General features: G+C 46.9%; 1 protein-coding gene across 1 annotated transcript in view; it reads left to right on the top strand.

Moving 5' to 3' along the window:
• Positions 1-20039, top strand: part of Adamts18 (ADAM metallopeptidase with thrombospondin type 1 motif 18) — a 134401-nt gene extending 114362 nt beyond the window's left edge. Inside the window, exons 18-22 of the mRNA XM_077105688.1 lie at positions 405-609; positions 3622-3804; positions 5889-6092; positions 7905-8052; positions 18202-20039. Of these exons, the coding sequence (XP_076961803.1) occupies positions 405-609; positions 3622-3804; positions 5889-6092; positions 7905-8052; positions 18202-18317 (856 nt within the window). The 3' untranslated portion in view covers positions 18318-20039. The remainder of the gene's footprint in view (positions 1-404; positions 610-3621; positions 3805-5888; positions 6093-7904; positions 8053-18201) is intronic.
• Positions 20040-20779: the final 740 nt, after the last annotated feature.

Below are 20779 nucleotides of genomic sequence, written 5' to 3'. Positions count from 1 at the left end.
GCAGCACTTACCAGAAAGTCCCCTCTGCTCACACCCCCACCTCTGCACTGGGTTGAAGCCCCCTTCGTGGAAAGGACGCTTCCTCATTCGTTTTTCCGACCCCCATGCCTTGAAGAGGTCCTGACACATAGTTAAGACCCTAATAAATTTGGCTGAATGAATTGCTCAGATATTAAAATGGCATGTATTTCTTCCCCTGCAGAAGAAATATTTTTCCTAGGACCATGTGTTGCTTCCTTATATCTGAGTCACCTTAGCATATGATTCAGAATTTGTACAAATCACCCTCATTGGTTTTAAATTGGATCTAAGGTATTCACCAGCTGCTTATTCTGTTACAGTCACTGCCTTAGCGGTCACAATACTAAGTCTTCACTGAAAGTCATTTTGTTTTTCGCTGAAAGTTGGCTGCCAGGTGAATGGAGCGCGTGCAGCAAGTCGTGTGCCGGGGGCCAGCAGAGCCGGAAGGTGCGGTGCGTGCAGAAGCAGCCCTTCCAGAAGGAGGAGGTGGTGCTGCACTCTCTCTGCCCAGTGAGCACGCCCACCCAGGTCCAAGTCTGCAACAGCCACGCCTGCCCTCCAGAATGGAGTCTTGGGCCTTGGTCACAGGTAATAGGGTCAGACTTGGAGTCACTGGTCTTGGTTCCCACTCAAGATGAAGGTGAACATGCAGGTGTCTTTGTCCAGGGGAGCTCAGCTGTTTACATCTTCATGGGAATCAGGCTGGATTAACACCGTGGGGACCTGGGAATCTTCATTTTAGCTATTTTAGCTATTGTTCTTGAGTGATTCCAAGGGGACCTGAAGCTTGAGATCCCCTATCCCAGAGCTTAGAATATTCCTTAGTGGTTTAAAAAATCATGTGGGGGCCATTTAGGTGTGCCTAGTAAGTGTAGCAAGAAGTTGGTATATAGACCTGGCAACTGAGTTCTCCAAAGCAAATGGAAATGTACAAGTGCAAAGAGTGAGCCATAACAAAAAAAAATATCTAACTCTCACTTTGATGGAAAAGGGAGAGAGTTAAAACAAATTAAAAGGATCTGGGTGTCAAGTTCGCTACTGTCACAAACTCCCAGAGAAAGGCTTAACATTAATAAGTTGAATGAGACATTGAACTATCTGTCATTCACCACTCAGAATTTCCCTCTCAAGGAGAGGCTCTCCACGGAGGGAAGGCTTGTCCCTAGGACACAGGCTGCTGGCATCTAGTGCACAGAGGTGGGTGCCTATGATACTTTGTGTCTGCCACAAAGACTAAGTGTCAGAGGTCTCCCTCCTTCAGGACCCCTGCCTTACCGCCCCCTTACAGGTGATGGTTCATCCTCTGCTAATCCATAGATGGGATCAAACTTTAGAGAAGAGCTCAAAGCTGCAGGGGAATGGTCACTTGCACTGTAAGCCCCGTAGCAGTCCCTGATCACATGTCTGCCGTACTTCCTTTCCTTCGCAGTCCCTTGTGTCGTGCAGAGGGCTGATTTCTGAAGTTCAGCAGTGCAGTGCCACATTCCCAGAAGAAGGCAGAGGAAGACATTTTTCCCCCCATGTTGGGGTGTATCTATTGGATTAAGAAGCTAGGGGTGGGAAAGAATATCTTTGAGCATGCTTGCGGGTACTTAATGAGCCAGCACATTCATTTTTAACAGAATGTAAGTAGTATACGACGTTGAGTCTGTTCTCTTTCCTTCTAGTTGGGAATTATAATTTACAAAGGGAGAATTCAGAGGACTGTTTTAGCCAGTATGTATGGTAGTCATGGATAATGGAGACTGGTGAATTTCAGATGACCCTGATGAAAAGCATGTTAGTTCATCGAGTTTGCCCCAAATTTCACATGGAAATTATTTCTTTTGTGAAATTTTGATTACTAGAACCAAATGTGTCTCTTTGAGAACTTGCTCATAACTAATATGAAAGAGATCCTTCAGAATGTATCACAATCTGTTCTTGCATGAGCAACAGGTCGAATATTTTGCCATTCTGAAATAGAATGGCAAAATATGCAATTTTTTACATAATTTTTTTTAACATAAAATTAGAATTTTTTTAAAAAGAATTAACCATTTAGATATTTTGTATGTGACAGAGCAGTGATATATGCCATGGTTCATTCCCTGGTCTGGCTTCAGACCCACTTGTCCACTGATCTCTCTTCCTTAGTAACTGTGTGATTATCTTGGACAGGATGCTCTGCTCTTGGATTCTTAGATACTTCTTTTGTAAAACAGCGTGACAGTGATTGGGTCCTAAAGTTGTCAGAAGGTTGTGTGATACAGGCTCTGTTGTTCCTGCTAAATTACATCATCCCATGGAAGGAATTCTCCCTGATGTCATTGTCATCTCCTTTAAGAATGCGAAGAGTGAGAATTCACACTGGCCCTCTGAGCAAGCTGTGAATGCACTCTGCTGATTGTGATTAGTTAAGAAACCCAGGTAAAAAAGAGAGGCCTGAGGCATATGGTCCTTCTGAGAGAAAGAGAAGATTGTAGGGGCCAAGATGGTGACACATTCCTTGAGGACAAGCCTGGTGCCAGTCTTTTTAAGTGACCTGACAAGTTTGTAACTATTCCCCTGAAAGCAAGTGCCGCAGTCTGGCTGGGCACAATTCAGGAGCCACTTGTCAAAAGAAACTAACTTTATTTTTAGAACCACACACGCCAAACAAAACAGCTCCTCAGGAAAAACCCTCAGAGCCCAACTGCCACCACCGACTTCCCACAAGCCACTCCCCCAACCCCCAGCCTCTCCACCTCCCACAATCCTCCTGCTCTTGAGGCCAATTGGCTGGGTCGCGTGGGCGGAGCCAAAAAAGTCCCCCAATGAGCAGCTCCGTGGCCTGAAAGGGCAGGGAAACAGCCCAATGAGCATCACCGCAGAGGAGCCAATCAGCTAGATGTTGCTGGGGCCTCTGTGAGCCAATCATCAGCTGGCAGTCTGAAAGATTGCTGGGGCTCCTTGGGCTGTGGCTCTCAACAGCAAGGAAATGCTTTTGAAGAATTCTTTTGAAGGTTGAGAGTAAGAGTGAAAGAGTAATTTGCCCACCTGAAGCTTTGTATCATGCAGATTTACTCAGGTCTTTTATGAGTTCTTAGTAGTCTCCCCCATAGTTAGGACAATACCCAGAGGGCACAGTTGTCAGGAATAAGAACCTAGTCCCTTGTGCCCCCTTTCTCTGACACCGGACTACTGTTGATGTAGCACACACCTATATTCTATCTGTCTGCACACATTTCTGCTGTTACTCTTCTTGTTGGAGTCACAAGTGATCCTCTTTGGTCAAGCACCTAGGCCACTGCACCTTGTAACAGACACACACAAGTATCCCAATGGATAGTTGCCCTTTTCTAGTGTACTGTGCTATGTGATGAATGTAACTCATCTTCAGACCTGGGGTCACCAGCAGCCATTAGATATTCGGCAGATTGAAGGCAAAGCTGATCATGGCAAGTTATGTCATCTTCCCTGGGCCCCTAGGTGGGTTTCGCCTGCTGTAAGGGGCTTTATTGGGAATTTTGCTCAAATACTTACAAATAATCTTGCAAACACTTCATCGGTATGAAATTTACTCAAATAAAAAGCATTTACTAAAACAGCATGCCAATAGCACTTTTTCTTCTTCTCAAGTGTTCCAAGACCTGTGGACGAGGAGTGCGGAGACGTGAACTCCTCTGTAAGAGCTCTGATGCAGAGACCCTCCCCGAGAGCCTGTGCGCCAGCATCCCCAGACCCGAGGTGCAGGAGGGCTGTGTGCTAGGACGATGTCCCAAAAACAACCGGCTACAGTGGGTCACGTCTTCGTGGAGCGAGGTATGAACTCGGCTGCACTATTGGGTGAGGAGAGGGTTCAATGCTCAGCTCATCCACCAGCATCCAGAGTCAGAGGGCTCCTTTTTGTTACGCACATACACCAGGTATCTACTAATTGCTGATTCCTCCTCAATGCTTGTTTCAAAGATGTATAAAGTGCCCAGCATACCTCCCAGGCCTGTGCCTGGGTAAGGGGATACAAAAGTCCATAAAGCACACATAGGGAAACCGATGCGGTAGGCAAGGTGCTATGAGAAGTCTGTAATTTTCTGAGAAAGTTCAAGGTCAACCAGAGCCAGACTTTAGGAAGAATTCTCATCAGCAGAGACTCCAGGGAGCATGAAGGATGAGCAGGAGTCATGCAGAGGTGGGGTGGGGGCAGGTTGTTGGTGACAGGATTGCACACTCAGCAGGGCCGGGACAGGACTGGGGTGGGCGAGTGGTGGGAAACTTTATTGGAGAGGGGTCATAAAGCCTGGGGTAGCAGGTTAGGAACATGTCCTCCAAGTACTGAGGAAGCAAGTGAAATCTTAAATGAACGAGTGGAACCCTCAGGGACAGGCACCCAGCAGGCAGACCCAGAGGCAGGAGGCCCTGTGTGGACACTGCAGGAAGGAAGATGGAAGATGAAAGTGTTTGGGACAGAGAGAAGCCATATCCTTGAGTTCCTAAGGCAGCCCACCAACAGTTGCTCATAGCACATTCACAGTTGCCCATGAGCTGGTAGGAGAGAGGGAGGAGCTGTCTCCAACTCTGGCTTGGGAAATGCAACTGAACCCATAGATCCTTTTCCTCTTTCCTATGTCTAAGCCCAGAGCACACAGTGGGGACAGATGAGATCTCGGCTTTGAGGGGTCTACAGTCTGGTAGGAAAGATAGAGAGGAAAAAAAAAAATAGTGAGACGTTGAGTGAGCTTGGTGAGCCTCGCCGTCCTTTCTTCTCTCTAAATGAGAAACGGGTCCATACCACGAACAGTTATGGCAATGCACAGTCTCCCTTCTCCCCATCTGTTTTCTTTAAAGGACATTTGCCGCAGTCCGGCTGCAGCAAAATAACTGGGGGGGCGGGGGGGGGGTGACGAGCAACTTGTGTAGATTGATACAGCAGGAATGGGAGCCCTTTATTGTAAGACAACAGAGGTATTTATACATTCCACACAGCTTATTTTAATTAGCACAAACTAGATACAGCAGTCAACCAATAAGAAATCTCCACACTTAATGGCTGGATGGCTCTACCTCACAAACCACTCCCCCTGGCAAAATGCCAGGCGCCATCCTGACTTGTTTACAGACTCTAACATTTGCCAGGCGCCATCCTGACTTGTTTACAGACTCTAACATTTGCCAGGCGCCATCCTGACTTGTTTACAGACTCTAACAGACATTGACCTGAAGGCTACGTACGCGACCCTGGGCTGGCCCTGCTGGCCTCATCCATACAAGTACTTGTTGGCTCCATTGTAAAGGGCGGGGGGGCGTTCAGTTTCACCCAATATCATATGTGATATTTACACTGATACCACTTTCATTGATTAACTGGCTTCATACATTATCCCCTAATACTGTTTAAAACACTTCTAAAAACATGGTTTCTCCCAGTTATTTCATGGACCTCCATTCTCCCCTGACTCTCTTCTTCCAGCCATAACATAGCGTTAGATTACATCTCATCCAAGGGAGAGGCAGGGTGAACATAAGGGACAAGTATTCAGAAGTGTCTTCCCCCTCCACTGTCTCTTGGCTCTCTTTCCTTGGCTCATTCTCCCAGCTGCTCAGAAAGACCTGGTGGCTGAATGAACGCTGCTGCCCAGTGCTTCTGTCTCATCCTTCTGCTGGGGTACTTTATCTCACGTCCACATGGCATCTCTCAGTTCCCATGAACAGTGTGCATGAGTGAGCTCTGCAAAAGTCACTTCAATACTCTGTCCTTTGGTCTCCTTGCCTGTAGCATCCGGGGCTCTACTGATTATCGTCAAGTCCCTAAAAGGCATGTGGTTGACACCATGGGGAGGTACATCCATCAGCTCAGCAGATTTGACCGTGGCACTCTGCCATCTCATGTGTCCTCTCTCTGCCCCCAGTGTTCTGCAACCTGTGGTTTGGGTGTGAGGAAGAGGGACTTGAAATGCAGCGAGAAGACCTTCCAGGGAAAACTGATAACTTTCCCAGAACGAAGATGCCGCAACATTAAGAAACCCAACCTGGACTTGGAGGAAACCTGCAACCGAAGGGCTTGTCCAGTGTACAACACGGCAGCTGGATGGTACACATCACCGTGGCAACGGGTGAGTGAATACAGATGTAGGAGGTTGACATTCTAGGGAGATGCAAAAGACAAAGCAGCCCACCAACAGTTGCTCATAGCACATTAACAGTTGCCCAAGCATAAAGAAGAAAGGCTTATGCTACTTATGTGACCCTCATCTGTAAATTTTAGTTTTTACATTTAGAAAATTGGAATGATAAAAACTGAAAGAGTTGCTTTTTTTGCCAAGTAAGTGAGGCAATGAGTATAAAGCACTTAACATCAGGCCTGTGACACTCTGCTAATTTAGAAATGCTGCTCACAATCACAGCTCCTGGTTTTGAATAATACCATAACAGCTAGCATTTTCCAAACCATTTGTGTGCAATAAATCTGTATGTGCATTCTCTCAGCTAATCCTTGAGACAACCCTCTTAGCAATCACAGCAACCTGAATTCTCTGTCCTCAGTGGTGAGAGAGACCCTTTTTCTGAGGACACTGGGTCACTGGTTTGGGTTTTATGAGCTAGATGGTATGTGATGCTAAGTGGGAGAGAAGAGCATGTGCCCAGGGATGCTTGTGGCAGAGTTGCTTTGTTCTTCACAGCACACATTTGAAGCAGCTGCCCACCTTACCACTAAGCACAGGGGCATGTGAGAGTCCAGACGTATGTGTGTAAACGCGCATACATACAGGAGGATCTGAAAGTAAAACATGAAGGAGAATGGCATGGTTATTTCTCATGGGCCAGGCAGTAGGCTATCATATCGCTAGGCTCTTTATCTCTGAGTTTTTAATGATTTACACATTTGAAATGGATTCTAATATTATTATTGAGATCAAGGGTTAACCAACAATTGTTAAGGTGCCAAGTCTGTGTCCTTGACCTTGCCATTTTTTTGTAAGCTTTTTTATGAGAAGATAGCCACATTCATGCCCACACTGACTATTGCTATGTTCATGCAACAGAGAGCAGGTAGCCCCTAATACCCACAATTCATACTATCTCACCAAGTTAGAGATTTTGCTATTTGAATGTTATGCTAATTCCCAAGCTCATACTTTTTCCACCCCAGCTTACATTTTCCTCCCAAATGCAAAGTCAGATAGTGATGTTTGTCCCAAAACGAAGCCTCATCTGTCTGCATTAAATTAATAAATTACTGAAATTTTAAAGCAAAACAAAATCTATTTAAAGGGTTACACTTTTCCTTGATAACACTTACTTATTTATGCCTCTTATGAAATAGCTTTATCAACTTTTCATACACCTATCTGGGTAAAAAAAAAAGAAACGCTGACCATCTTTAATTGGACAGTAAAGTTACTGACTTGTAGGAAGCACCCAATCCCCCATGCTAACTCAGAATGACTGAGGCATAATTCCAGTGTCTCCGATTATCACTTCTTTTCCTGTCCTAATTTAGAGTTATCCCCCTCCACTATGGCATCTGCAAAGTTGGTCTGGAATTCTTTAAATACTGCACTCCATTCCCTAGATGTGTCTGGGTTTGTTTCTGCGTTCTTAAGGCTACTTCTGGAATCTCTCTTCTTTATGAGTCACTTAACTGGGAGACGCATGCTCTCGGGCTAGACAGCCTTTGCTTAAGACCCTTCTGATCAGATCAAAGGCAGGCACACACACACACACACACACACACACACACACACACACACGTCGGGATGAACCGTCAGCGCCTGAGCCTGGCTCCAGATGATCTCTGCTCCATCGGCAGGCATCTCGGTAATGTCACGACCGTGGAGATTCCTTCTGTTTGACATCACCGACCTCAGAAAGGACAGCATCCAGAAGGGCCCTTCTGACTCCCTTCTCCTTTCCCTTCTCTGCAGTGCACAGTCACCTGCGGGGGAGGGGTGCAGACCCGCTCCGTCCACTGTGTTCAGCAAGGCCACCCTTCCTCCAGTTGTCCGCCCCACCAGAAGCCTCCAGTGCTCCGAGCCTGCAACACAAACTTTTGTCCAGCGCCTGAAAAACGAGGTAAAGGGCACCGCGTCTGTCAATGCCACTAGACAAATTCTGGAGAATTTGTCACAAGCTGACGCTGTTTGGCGGTGCATCTCGTGTGTTCACAGCTCTATGGCCTGTCGAACATTCCAATGCAGACTTGATGATACTCCCCGGACTTCTACAAGCTGCCATGCTGGGGCATTTACAGTCCCAATAATCTAGTTTTCTGGGTCTGGGGGGAGCATTTCATTCTATAAGGCTTTGTAACCACTCATCCTTACTTCAAAAGTGGGAAACGGCCATGTTGCAAGACCCTTTTTTAAAATTAAATGTTTGTTCAACAAACATGAAAAAGTAACCACCATGTGTCAGAGATTATGCTAATCAGTGGGAATATAAGAGGGAACAAGAATGGCCCTCCAGGGGCTCTCGTTTTAATGGAGGAGACAGATAAATTATAGTCAATTACACCGAATGCGTGCTGTCCTAGGACTGCACATGAAAAGGTTTCTTAAGTCGGTTCAAGTGAAGTGCAGCGGGTGTTGCTGGGAAATTCAATTACAGGAGAGAACTGCTTTCCTAGCCTAGTTCGTTTTCAAAGTCATCTGACAAACACCAGGAAGTATTTTTTAGCCTAATCAGATTTCCTTGTTCAAGACAATTATTTTCTAGCATAAAACTGCTGGGTTTTCTTTTCATCCAAACACAGCTTTTTTTTCCAAGACAGTCCAATCTCTTACCCTGCTTTTTCCAGTTTGTGGTGAGTCAGACTCAGGACTGTTCCTCCCAGGCTCCCCTGTCTGCATCGCTTCCCATCTCTAAGTTGTTCTGGGTATACTTAGCTCCAGGCTTGGGGCATCAGTTTTCTTTCTCTTCTTTAAAGAAAGAAGTTCTTGTTATCTGGGCTGAGGTTTGCAAAGACAAAAGGAAGGTGTTATGTAGAAATTGCTGAAAACCAGATCATCCCTAGTTGATGCTAGAATGGTCTACGGGGAAGAAATGTACCTTTTTGAGGAATGGATCATGAACTCCCAGACTCTCTCCTTTCTTTACCATCAGTGATTTCTCATTTCCACCTGAAAGTCAGACCACCATGAAGGAACCTACACATACCGAGGCTTGGTCTAGGGAAAAAAAAATGCACCCCATCAGCATGGCCGAAGGACAATAGCCAATCATGAGAGAACCTCATTGTATGTTACCGCTGCAGGATATCTTCCCTGGTGTCAAGATTGGGGCTTCTCCTTGGATGATTTGCATCGTACTTACTTGAAGTGTGACCACTTATAGTCTCGTCATTCACAGTGCACTGCACCTGGTGTTTCACATTGAATTTCTGGGCTGCAACTAGGGAGAGTGGAGTTGAGAATGGCCAGGTTAAATGGGTATTGCATGAGGAAGCAACAAGGATTGCAAAAATATAAACTCAGATTTCTGTCCCTGCTCTGAAACTTACAAGCTACACAGCTTTGAGCAAGTTTTTATTCAACAGGGAAATAATGCTTACCTCGAAAAGACCACTGTGAGCGTTAAATAAGGTAGTTCGACTTTCGACACTTGGTTATTTTGTACTTTCTAAGAACTATTCTCAGGTCTGATACAAGCAAAATGAACAAAATTCCCACTTTCATACCAAACTTATTGTGTGCAGATGGAAACAGCAAGCTGACCAGTAGACAGGTGTGACCAGATGATAACACAGCAGGAAGGAAACTCAAGGAGGGTATAAAGAAAGAGTGACTGGGGAGGAGGAGATAGGAAAGCACTGTAGACATCAGGTCAGACAAGACCACTTTGAGGGGACAGAAGATGCTTGGGTAGGAAGGCCTCGTCCGTCATTTTTAGACTTAAGGTCTTATTATGCCTCTCAATTATAGCTTGACCTTTTGGATTGTATGGTACTCCAGTGGAGTGTTTAATATTCCAAGTTTGGAAGAATTCTTGTAATGATTTGCTCACAAAACAGGGCCCATTGTCTGTCTTAACCTGTAGGGCAAAGCATTGTAGGAAATGGCTTTCAGGATGTCGAGGTTTTTGCCCAAATGAGCAGTTGCCCAACAAGCATGTGAATAAGTATCTATAGACATAAATATACATTTTAATTTTTCAAAAGGTGCATAGTGGGTCATATCAGTTTGCCAGACGACATTAGGTCTGAGGCCCCTGGGGTTGACCCCGGGAAATTGAAGAGGTGGGACCTGTTTGCCCAACAGTTTTTGTAATTCCACCAAGGTATAGGATGACTGGAAAAGTAATTGAGGCTTAAGGGGACAGTCGGAGTCCAACCTAAGTTAAAAGGGGGTAAGGTCTGGATATATGTAATCCTCCCTTCTGTAAGAGTCTGGAGTTCCTTATAGGCGGAATCTTATACTTTGGCGTCCGACCACCCCAATAATGATGTCATCCATGTAAACCATATAGATGTCATCCATATAGAATCATGTCCAATTGCCTCCGAAGGGGTTGCAGGACTTGGGAAACAATGTTGACAAAAAGCTGGACTGTTGGCCATGCCCTGGGGTAACACCACCCACTTATATCTTTGGTCTGGCCCCTGGGGAGGGAATGGAGAAGGCAAACTTCTTGCAGTCCTGGGGATCAAGGGGAATAGAAAAGAAGCAATCCTTGATATCAATCACAACGAGAGTCAAATCCTGAGGGATGGAGGGGATCCAGGGTAGCCCTCGCAAGAGGGTACCAACGGGAATCATCTACTCATTAATCTTTCTTAGGTCCTGTAACATTCTCCATTTCCTTGTGGCCTTTTGTATGACAAATACAGGACTATTCCCAGGGCTCTGGGAGGGCCTCATATGCCCTAGGGTCAGTTGTTCTGATATTATCTCTTTTAACTTTTGTGGTTTATCTAAGGGAAGGGCCACTGTTCCACCCACACTGGAGGGCCCAGAAGCCATTGAATGGTGGGGACGGTAGGAACAGTGGCCTCTAGGGTTGGGGGTGAGGCCTCAGACGGGGTACAGGAGTTTTCTGCCTGGATGTCTCAAAAAGTGGAACCCCCCCCCGATAATTGCTAAGGGGACCTGATAGGCCAAACTGTTGCTGGTACTCCTCTTCCTCTAGGATATCGTCATACATCCCTTTGTGATCTGTGGTGATGAACACCTCAGCTTTCCCCAAAATATACTGTCCCAGCAGATTAGCTGTCAGGCCAGATGCCACCAGAGGGCGTACCTCTCCCTGACTACCATCTACATCCTTCCAAGTAAGCCAATCCTTGGTTTCTTCAGACCTTGTATCACCCCCCACCCTCAATAACTGAGGTCCGGGAGTCGGCTTCCATTGTTGGGGAACCTCCTCTTTCCTAAATACTGTCCAATCCGCTCCAGTGTCAATCAAGCAGCGGAACTTTTCCCCTGCTATGAAGATATCCAGTTTTGGACTAATTCCTGGAATTATTGGGACTGTCCAGTGTGCCCTAGACGGGTCACTAGGTGGGGCGCCTCCTTTGGGTGACGGGGCTGGAGGGCACCCATTATTAGTTTAAGGCTTCCCCTCAAAATCAAATTTGGACTTACAATCCATCTGCCAATGGAATCCCTTTCTACACCGGGGACAAGACATCTTAGGCGGGGTTTGCCCTGTAGCCGGGCCTGAGGGACGTCCCTGCGGGGTACCAGGTCTTATTCGGCCTGTAGGGCACTCTCTCTTGAAGTGGCCCTGTTGACCACACCCACAACAAACCCCTTTCCCGGTGCCACAGGAAGAGGTGAGGGCGGTAGTAAGGGCCTCAGCAAGCGAAGCCGTTTGGGCCTGCAAGGCCGCGACCAACGACTGTGATTGGTGGGCCTGAGTACCGACATCCTTAGTGGCCACTATCCACCTCCCCATAGACCTGTCCTTCATCCCCGCACAGGCTAGTGTGTGGTCTGTGGTCATCCCCTCCCAGACCAGCATCTTGACAAACTGGTCCCGAAGGGGCCCTGGGGGGATTTCCCTTGGAGGCTCTTTTCCCCCCTCTCCATGAAGGTGGCAAGATCCTCGGTAGCCCTCTGGGTAATTCCTGCTACCGGGGGCTCTGAGGGGCCTTCCTCCAACTTCTTCCATGCCACCAGTCCTAAAGTCCGTATCTGCTCCTGCTAAGGGGCAGGGATAGCAGCCTGCTGAAGGCCTGAGGAAAGTCGATCACTGGACCCCGACAGCATCCCATAAGTCACAGGAACCAGGGGATTAACAGCCCGATTCCTCTCAGCCTGAGTAAGGCACTCCTCATTAAAAAAAGCACACCATTTCAGGTACAGGGGACCAGGAAGCACGGCCTGGGTTAAGTTTTTCCAGTCTTGAGTGGTGCACTGTTGGTGGGCCAGACCTGGAGGATGGTTTCGGCCCAGGGCAAATTCCCATCCTCAGAGACGGCCTTTTGTGAGTTCTTTCAAATCTTGGGCCTCCCAGGGATACCATAAGGCCGGTCTCTTGCCCCCAGGGTTAGCATTTATCGGGAAAGCCATACATGATGGGGATAAGTCATCCCTGGTCTTACAAGATGGCAGCTTACCCGGCTTTTCCGGGTTTGCAAAAGATGGCGGAGAATTTCTGCCGGGGGAGGGGTGACAATATGGCGGAGGCTGCTCCCCATCCCGACTGTCTACCAGGTGTTCCGGGACAGGAGCACTTGGTGCAGAACTCAGAGGACCAGGCCAAGGATCAGAAGGCTCTAGGAGGCCATTGTCAGGGTGAGGCTTTAAGCCTTTCTGCTCGACCCAAGTGGCTCCTCAACAAGGGTTTCGCCCTTTGAGGTAGTGGTAGGAGGAATAGGTGTCTTAAAAGGGTCTTTGCTGCCCCTAGATGTTCCTTCTGATTGGTCAGGGGAGAAACAGGCTTTGAGGGCAGATAGGGTTGGGTAGACCCCCCGGGGGGGGGGGTCCTCTCCCAGGTTAATCTCCCTCTTCCTCACCAGTTGTTCTGCGCGGTCCCAGATGTCCCATTCAAAAAAATTGGCAGCCACCAACCAGGGCACAGCGTGTGTCAAGGTTTCCCAGACCTTTTCGGCCTGGGCAACCGAGATCTCTAAACCTCGGCTTTTAAGCATGAATCTCAGTGCTTTAAGAGCCGGAGCATCATGCTCAGTGTGAGATCGCCCCATCTCTTCAGGGAGACCCTTACCTCGGAACTCGCTTGGTGAACTGACTTCTTCGTGACCCTGTTCGGGAGCCAGATGTCAGGGCTTTTAGTCCTCATTCCCTTCCGACCTGCAGGAGAGATTGGGAGAACACGCCCCGGCCAGGACGAGCCAAGAAAGCAGAGGGCCCACTGACCGCCCGCACCCAGCCCTCCCTCGCCCGAGGACAATCAGACGCGTCAGGGAGACCAGTCAAGGCAGGAGCCGGTTTATTGAGGAAGTACATACAGCTAATATAGAGTACAGAAGGGCGGTGGGGTGGGAAGGGCTCATGAGCGTGCCCATTCCACGGGCTGTAAGGGAAAGCATGAACTGTCCTCGCGGGCGGAAGAGTCCTGGGCCTATTCTAGAGGTGGTCCGATCTTTCGCCACAACTGATCGCCAGGTGCCATCTTAGCCACGTATGGTCCCCGACCAGGAAGCGGATAGCAGCCTGCAAGTTAGGTTCCTTAGCGCCCCACATGGAACCATATCTGGGGTCCTTCCTGAGTTGCCAAGACTATGTTATGTCCAGTTGCTGGATTCTGGATTACCCAGGCCTCTTATATGGAAAATAGTACTAATGTAAGCAAGAATAAGCAGCCAGCCTAATAATAGCATCCTAACTAGGGTTTAAACGCCTTATCTTAAGTTTAAGAAGATTGTTCTTATGGCGAGTAACTTGCCACTTGGAGTTCGAATCCGGAATGAAGTCGCTCCTCCCAGTGAATAGGTCTGCTGGCTTTGCGTGTGAGTAGTGGATCCAGGAGGTGATTCCGTCAACCTTGAGAGCAGTGGGCGTTGTGAGGATCACCACGTATGGTTCCTTCCAGCAAAGTTGCAGTGATTCCTATTGATGTCTCTTTATGTAGAGCATCCCTATTACTATAGACTCTCTGTGCTGTTGCCAAGAGATCCTGAACACTCTTACCCTCTAGATTTTCTAGCTTTTGTAGTTGCCTTTTAATATCTGAAGCTGCCTGATTAACAAAAGCCATTACTACTGCTGCCTGATTGATGATCCTGGAGCCTCCGGATTCATTGGGGTAAATCGTCTAAAGGCTTCCATTAACCTTTCTAGGGAGCTAGCAGGCGACTCCTATTTCCCTTGTATTACTGTATAAACTTTAGCCAAGTTAGTTGGTTTTCGGGCCGCAGCTCAGAGACCCACCACTAGAGTCTGGTGCTAGACCCAGAGCCTCCCCTACCTTCTGCCGTGGTGTCGTGGTCCCCCTCGGCTGAGGGCAGCCTACTCAAGGGAAAAGCAGCATTAATCAGGTCAGGGTGGCGGTAGGTTGCCCATCCTCTCCAGGGACCAGTTTCCCAGCCTCCGTCTGGATTCTTTCCCCTTCTTCCATGGTGAAGAGGCTGAGGAGCAGTTGGTGGCAGTCATCCCAGGTGGGCTGGTGAGGAGACAGAACCCTGTCCAGGAGAGAGGTTAAACTATTGGGTTGTCAGAGTAAGGGGGGTTTGGATTCTTTCAACTGTAGAAATTATTAGTGGAGAAGGGCCAGTACTGAAGCCTAGGGTTCCCGGTCTCAGCAGGGGGCCCTATGGCTCCCTGAGGGGCAAGACCACGGTGGTGTCAGGAGATTGAGTAGGGGACAGGGCGCATTGGGCTCGCCCTTGGGTTCACCCTGCTGGTCCTTCCAGTGCCCGGACTGCTCTTCTTGCTCCTCCCCCTGCACCCCTCTCATCCGGCCAGTTAATGGGGTGCACATAGGGAGGGGGCGTGGATTCCGAGGATTCCCAGAGAAGCGGGTCCTCGCCCCCTTGGAGGACTGGATATAGGGGGGCTGACAGTCGGGTAGGTCCCGGGGTTCGTGGCCCAGAATTGACCTCTTTTGCCACAAAAATCGTCGGCCTCATGTGCCACATGTAAAAAGGGAGTTAGCCAATTGGAGGGTCCTCAAGTAAGTCCATCCACACCAAGATATAATGAATCTGATCTGGATGTCCCTCTCTTTTTGGATTAAAAATAATCACATTTTTTACTCGGAGGACGGCACTTTTTTCAAAGGTCCCCTCCGGGGGCCACCCTACACCAAAGGTAGGCCACTCGGCAGAACAGAGAGTAACTAGCTTTCTTTTCTTTATCTCTGTTCCCAAATTACGTCCTCTTTCCCTAACGTCTGTAAAATGGTCAGTCAGTACAGTCAAAGGAGTAGTCTGAGTTTGCCCCATGTCTAGGTGAAAAGAGAAAAGAGCTACAATTATTCACAAAATCAAGGTCATAACACAGACAGACAGACAGCAAATGCCTTGCGCTAACTGTGAGCACCCTGAGGCCGTTTCAAAGAGGATTTCAGAAGGCAGAGTAGATCTTCCACTGCCGGACTCCCCTGGTGGCTTATGACTTGCAAGAATTCTGAGGAGGATTAGTTCCCTTGCCAGGGTGTTGGGGTGGAGGTGGACAGGACAATACAAACACACATAACACAAAATTCGCAGCGCGGCCACAGAATTCGCAGCGTGGCGTGGATTGCTACCCAGAAACTAAAAGCAGAGGCGGATGGAGGATCCGTCAGTTACAAAATACTTTACTAAATACTTTACAAAATACTTTACTACAGGCAATCCACTCAGAACCCAGAAGGTGCTGGGGACATCTCCCACAAACCCCACCGGCTGCCCTTCGGTGCGTCCACCTGGACCTTTTGCCGACCACACAACACAGAACCAGAACCTGCTGGCAACCAGAGTACAGAAACTTACAGATCGGCAATGCCTTTACTCACCGGCCGGGTTCTCATCACCTCTCGATCGGGGTGTCTGGGTAGGCTTTAAGGGGGATCCTGGACGAGCCCCATATGTTATGCTCAAATTCGGGACCCCCAAAAGACCACCAGAGACCCAAGATCGATGTAAGCAGCAAAGAGGTGTTTATTGCAAGCTAGCTCTGTCCTCCACGCACACACAGCAACTGGTGACACTGAGAGGCCCCGAGCCCAGGGTTTGCAGCAGTTTTACACACTCTTTGGGGAAGGCAGGGACCCCACATACATCATAGCATCTCTTAGCAAATCATCACACACCATGGGAAAGTAAAACAAGAACTCTGAAACATGATTAGCGTATCAAGTGGTGGGAAAGAATCTGGAAAGGTTTAGTTAGTTCAAGGGGTTGACGCACTTGAAAATGATTGGTTTAAACCATGAGGGTGTCGCAAGGTGAGTACGTGCCAAGCTTCAGGGCTTCTAGTTTAGATATTGGTCACCACACCTAGGTGGGGGCCATCTGGAATTTCAGATATTTCGATATCTTGGCCTCTCTTAGGCCATCACCATCTGTGGCTTTTCTGAGAACTATTTTCACAGAGCTTTTCTGTGGTATTTTCCTGACTTTAGGACTGCAGTAGGTCAGGGGTTAAGTTTCAGAGCAAAATGAGGTCCCAAGTAGAATGAGATTGCTTCGGTCTTTCATTTGGAAAGAAAAGAAGAACCCCATTTCATCTTTGCACCGAAGTTTAGATTTAATAGGGTCTAAAGTTTTCATTGTAGCCATGATAGTTAGAGAAATGAACATCTTCAATGAACAGTGAGCAACTACTTTGTGATACAGTTTTAAATGTTGCAGACAGAGTCTCTGCCCTCAAGTAGTTTGCATCCTAGAGAATAGATAATAAGTAACCATATAGTATGAGTTTCAATAAATTCAGTGTAGAGAAATAAAGCTGGGTATGAAATGGAGAGAACTTCCTGGGGAATCGGGGAGCTGGATGGTTCTATAGGTAGTCCTAAACGTCTCACAGATAAATGACCATTGAGTGCAGAATTGAAGTGAAAAGGAAGCCATTAAAATGTCTTTAGGAAAATTGTACTAGCAAGGGGGCTGGCCTGGCTGGATGGGACAAGAGAGGGGCGAGAGGAGGAAGGGGAAGTCAGGGCTGTGGGGAACCAGATCCTTATCCCCCAAGTAACGCTGTACCTTCGACTCCAGTGGGGTGTGAGGGTTTGGGGCAGGTTTGACACCAGCTGCTTTCAAAGGATCCCTGGACTACTATGGCAGAGCAGAAAGGGTCTGGGACAGGGAATTTCAGGTAGAAGATTTGAGACTTGAAGGAACCATAGGCCGCAGGTTGGGAGCAACAGGAAAACAGTCACACATGACTGTGAAGGGCAGGTAGAGAGTCCCTGAAGGGCATTCTGGGAAGGGACCTGCTAGGTTCCTGCAGAGGGAGGGCTTGGATGAGTCGAGGCCAGAGGCAACGTCAGAATTGGATAAGGAGAAGAGAAGAAGTCGGGCTCTGAAGGAGAATATTTGACTCATGTATACTAAAGACCCTAAACGATTTTGAAATAGAAAATTCACTTTAAGGAAACAGTAAAATGCCTCGTGCTTCAGTTATGCCTTTCTGTCCACATAAAGAAATTGGTGTGAGTCACATGGTTTCTTGTACCTGTTGAGGCTCCGCTGAGAATCCCAGATGTATGATGTGGCACTTCCAATGCATACTCACGGGTCATCTGACTTGAGCAGCTAGAGAAACCAGAACGGAGAGGTATTAACTCACCTATTTGCAAACTGGAGAGATTTATTTGAACCTACACAGGTTGGCGCAGGGCCTCAAATCCAGGTGTCCTGCCGCCCACTATATTAGTCTCCTTGCTCCCCCAAGTATAGTTCCTGGTGCAGCAGCACCAGAGTCCCTTAGGTGCTTGTTAGAAATACACATCTGCACCTGCCCCCCCAACTGGAACTTCTGAACCGAACCCCAGAGAATTCCCGAAGTGCTAATCTAGGGTATGTCCGTTGGACCCTCATTTAGCTGTAGATCCCAGGAGGTGTGAGGGGAACAGACATTGATCTCTTACCAGATGTGACTTTTTTTTTTTTTTTTTTTGCTTTTAAACATGTATCTTTTCTCTTATCTGCTAATGTTTGCCGTCCTCCTGGTATCTTAATTCTGCCCCTGCCTCACTTCCCTAACAAAATTCTAACAAATAATGGGAAGAAGCTCACGTGGGCACAAGGTAGGTGGGCCCAAGGTCTTTGTCCTGTAGACCCCCGTCTTAAAATGGTTCAGGCAGAGCTAAGATGCTAACCGCATGTTCTCCTTTTAGAGGACCCATCCTGTGTGGATCTCTTCAGCTGGTGCCACCTCGTTCCTCAGCACGGTGTCTGCAACCACAAGTTCTATGGTAAACAGTGCTGCAAGTCCTGCACCAGGAAGAGCTGATCTCCACGTCCTCCTCGACGGCTTCCGGCCAGGGTCTCCCCTTTCAGCCTCCAGCGAGGAGACGGAGCACTGCTAGCCATCAGCGATCTGGTGCAGGGTCGAGGAGTGGGCAGGTTGCCGTCGGATTCCATCCCCAGAAGCACACGGTACTCTGAAGCACTTGAAAATAGAAAGCGATGACAAATCTGACTTGGAAACAAAAAGAAAGAGAAATCTTTGATTTGCACTGTTAACGTGAAAAGCGAGGCATCACACTGAGGTATGTTGGATTTTAATTTTGACACTGTGAGACGAGCCCTCTGGAACTTCAGAGGAGGCAAAGGCAAAGACATCTGTTTGAAAGAGGTCCCGTAAGCCCTCAGGTCCAATCAGACCTGGATGGAACACCTTGCCTGTGACTTGGAGTTCGCAGTTTGACTCTGACTGTGAACACCCAAGCCAGGAGTCGTCTCAGAAGCCAAACGGTGCTCACCATTGTGCTTGCTGCTGGACTGGCAAGCTTCATGTTACGTTTATTTAGTGTGTGTGTGTGTTGTTTATTATTTTGTTTAAAGTATATTCTGCTTTATAGAGAAAAGTCTCCAAGACTAAAATTAACAACTTGAAAAGTGTTCAAAGGATTATTCTGGAAGGAGGATGATGCAGACTATTTAAAAATCTCCATGTGATTGAAATTCACACTCGGGTGGAAAAAAATCTCATCCAAGGTAAATACCACTGCCCTCTTTGCATGGTCCCCCTCCCGAGTTTTGGTGCTTGCTGAACAATTCCGTGGGAGGCTGGAACCGGCTCTTTGGGGGTGAGTGGTTCATTTCTGGTAAATATCTAGGGCAAGCTAAATGGCAGAACAGCCACGTCCCAAGGAGAGGAGCACGTCATTCATACTGCTCTGTACATATTATCAGAGTGCTTGGAAAATTAAAGGCTGCTTGTGGCTTTTCCTGCCAATAGACAAATTTTAAATTTGCCCCAGGATTTAGTTAACAAGGGGAAAAAAAAAAAAAACACAGTGGCAAGAGAAAAGTCTACCAGTCTTCTTGCTGCATTATTAATCAATCACAATATGCCAAGACCCTTCAACAAATAAGAGCATTTTCACAGTGTTTCAGATGAATTTTCAGTCAGCAGAAGCCAGCTGTTGTTGGGCATTAATAAGCTTAAAATTGTTCTCAATTGGAAAAACACCACACTGTTTTGCCAAAACCAAAGTAACTTACAAGACTGAACCCCCCTGTAATTTTTTTTGAGAAGTGGTTATAAAGGGCATATTTGTATGATGCTCCTCTATTCAACTTCTTTGATGAATGTAACCCAATTTTACTGCTTTAAGAAGTCTCAGTTCAGACAAGGATTAGCCAGCTCAGCATAACCAACTAGACCGTGCTTGGTTAAATTTAGCAGCATCCATTGTTCCCATACTAATTAAAATCATGAGTTCTTGAATCTCAGAGAAAGAGCGATTGGGAGCTTCTCTCCGCCCACTGGAGTGGCGGCCAATTTATCCCGAAATAAAAATGGTTCCACAGCACCATCATAGTGCCCTCCAAAAAAAAAAAAAAATGGCAAGTTATTTGTGTCTTTATATAATTATCATTTTGTTATTTTATGGAAAAAATTAATTTATTAATAGCCTATTATGTGTTATCACTTGCTTCACTGAGGAAGTGGTATTCTGAGGAAAAATGTTGAATAAAACCCTGGATTATAGAGAAAAGTCAAAAAATATATGTGTAATATTTAATTATTTTATAAGTTTTATAATAAAGTATTCTGTTTCTTTATCTTCGAAACTTGTTAAGTTCTTGAACGAGAGAGTGGGAATTCCGTTTATTTCCAAAGTCGTTTAACTGTACAAATGTGGGTCAAAAAATCTCAAAGGCACTTCACTGAGAGAAGGAAAAACATAATGACTTTTCCTCTTTGGGTGAGAGGAAATCCAACTGGAAAAGGCTGGAGTGATTGTGTTCTCCTGTATAGGCTTGTAAACATTTATTTATGGAAATCATCTGAGACGAAGCTACCATAATGAATTGTTAGTCCTGTCTGAAAGGCAGCCTGGTAAAATTTTTGCAAAAAAAATGAGAGAGGAGGGAGGGAAGAAGAAAGAAGGAAGAAAAAATAAGGAATTGTTTTTGAAATTTTGAATCATCAGACCTGTGGAGAATAAGAACCATTTAGACAAAGTAAATCCAGTTGATCTAAATCCACGGTACTTTCCCTGGTCTCTCGGTTGCAACACAGCTCATATGCACAGCCCTCATATATATTTGAGGACTTCATCTGATTATCGCTACTTAGCAAGCAAAAATAAACTATGGTTAAGAATGGAAAATGAAGCTGGTGATAGGGGAAAATGTCTTTGTAGCATTTGGTAATATTATTAGAAGCATCTAGATTCGTGCTCAGTGGGTGTCAGGTACTGTGCTAAGCCCTTTATGTACACTGTCTCACGTAATCCCCAC

Source organism: Callospermophilus lateralis, chromosome 18 (assembly GCF_048772815.1).
Source record: "Callospermophilus lateralis isolate mCalLat2 chromosome 18, mCalLat2.hap1, whole genome shotgun sequence".
Classification (NCBI taxonomy): Eukaryota; Metazoa; Chordata; class Mammalia; order Rodentia; family Sciuridae; genus Callospermophilus; species Callospermophilus lateralis.
This window is presented reverse-complemented; position numbering and strand designations above follow the sequence as displayed.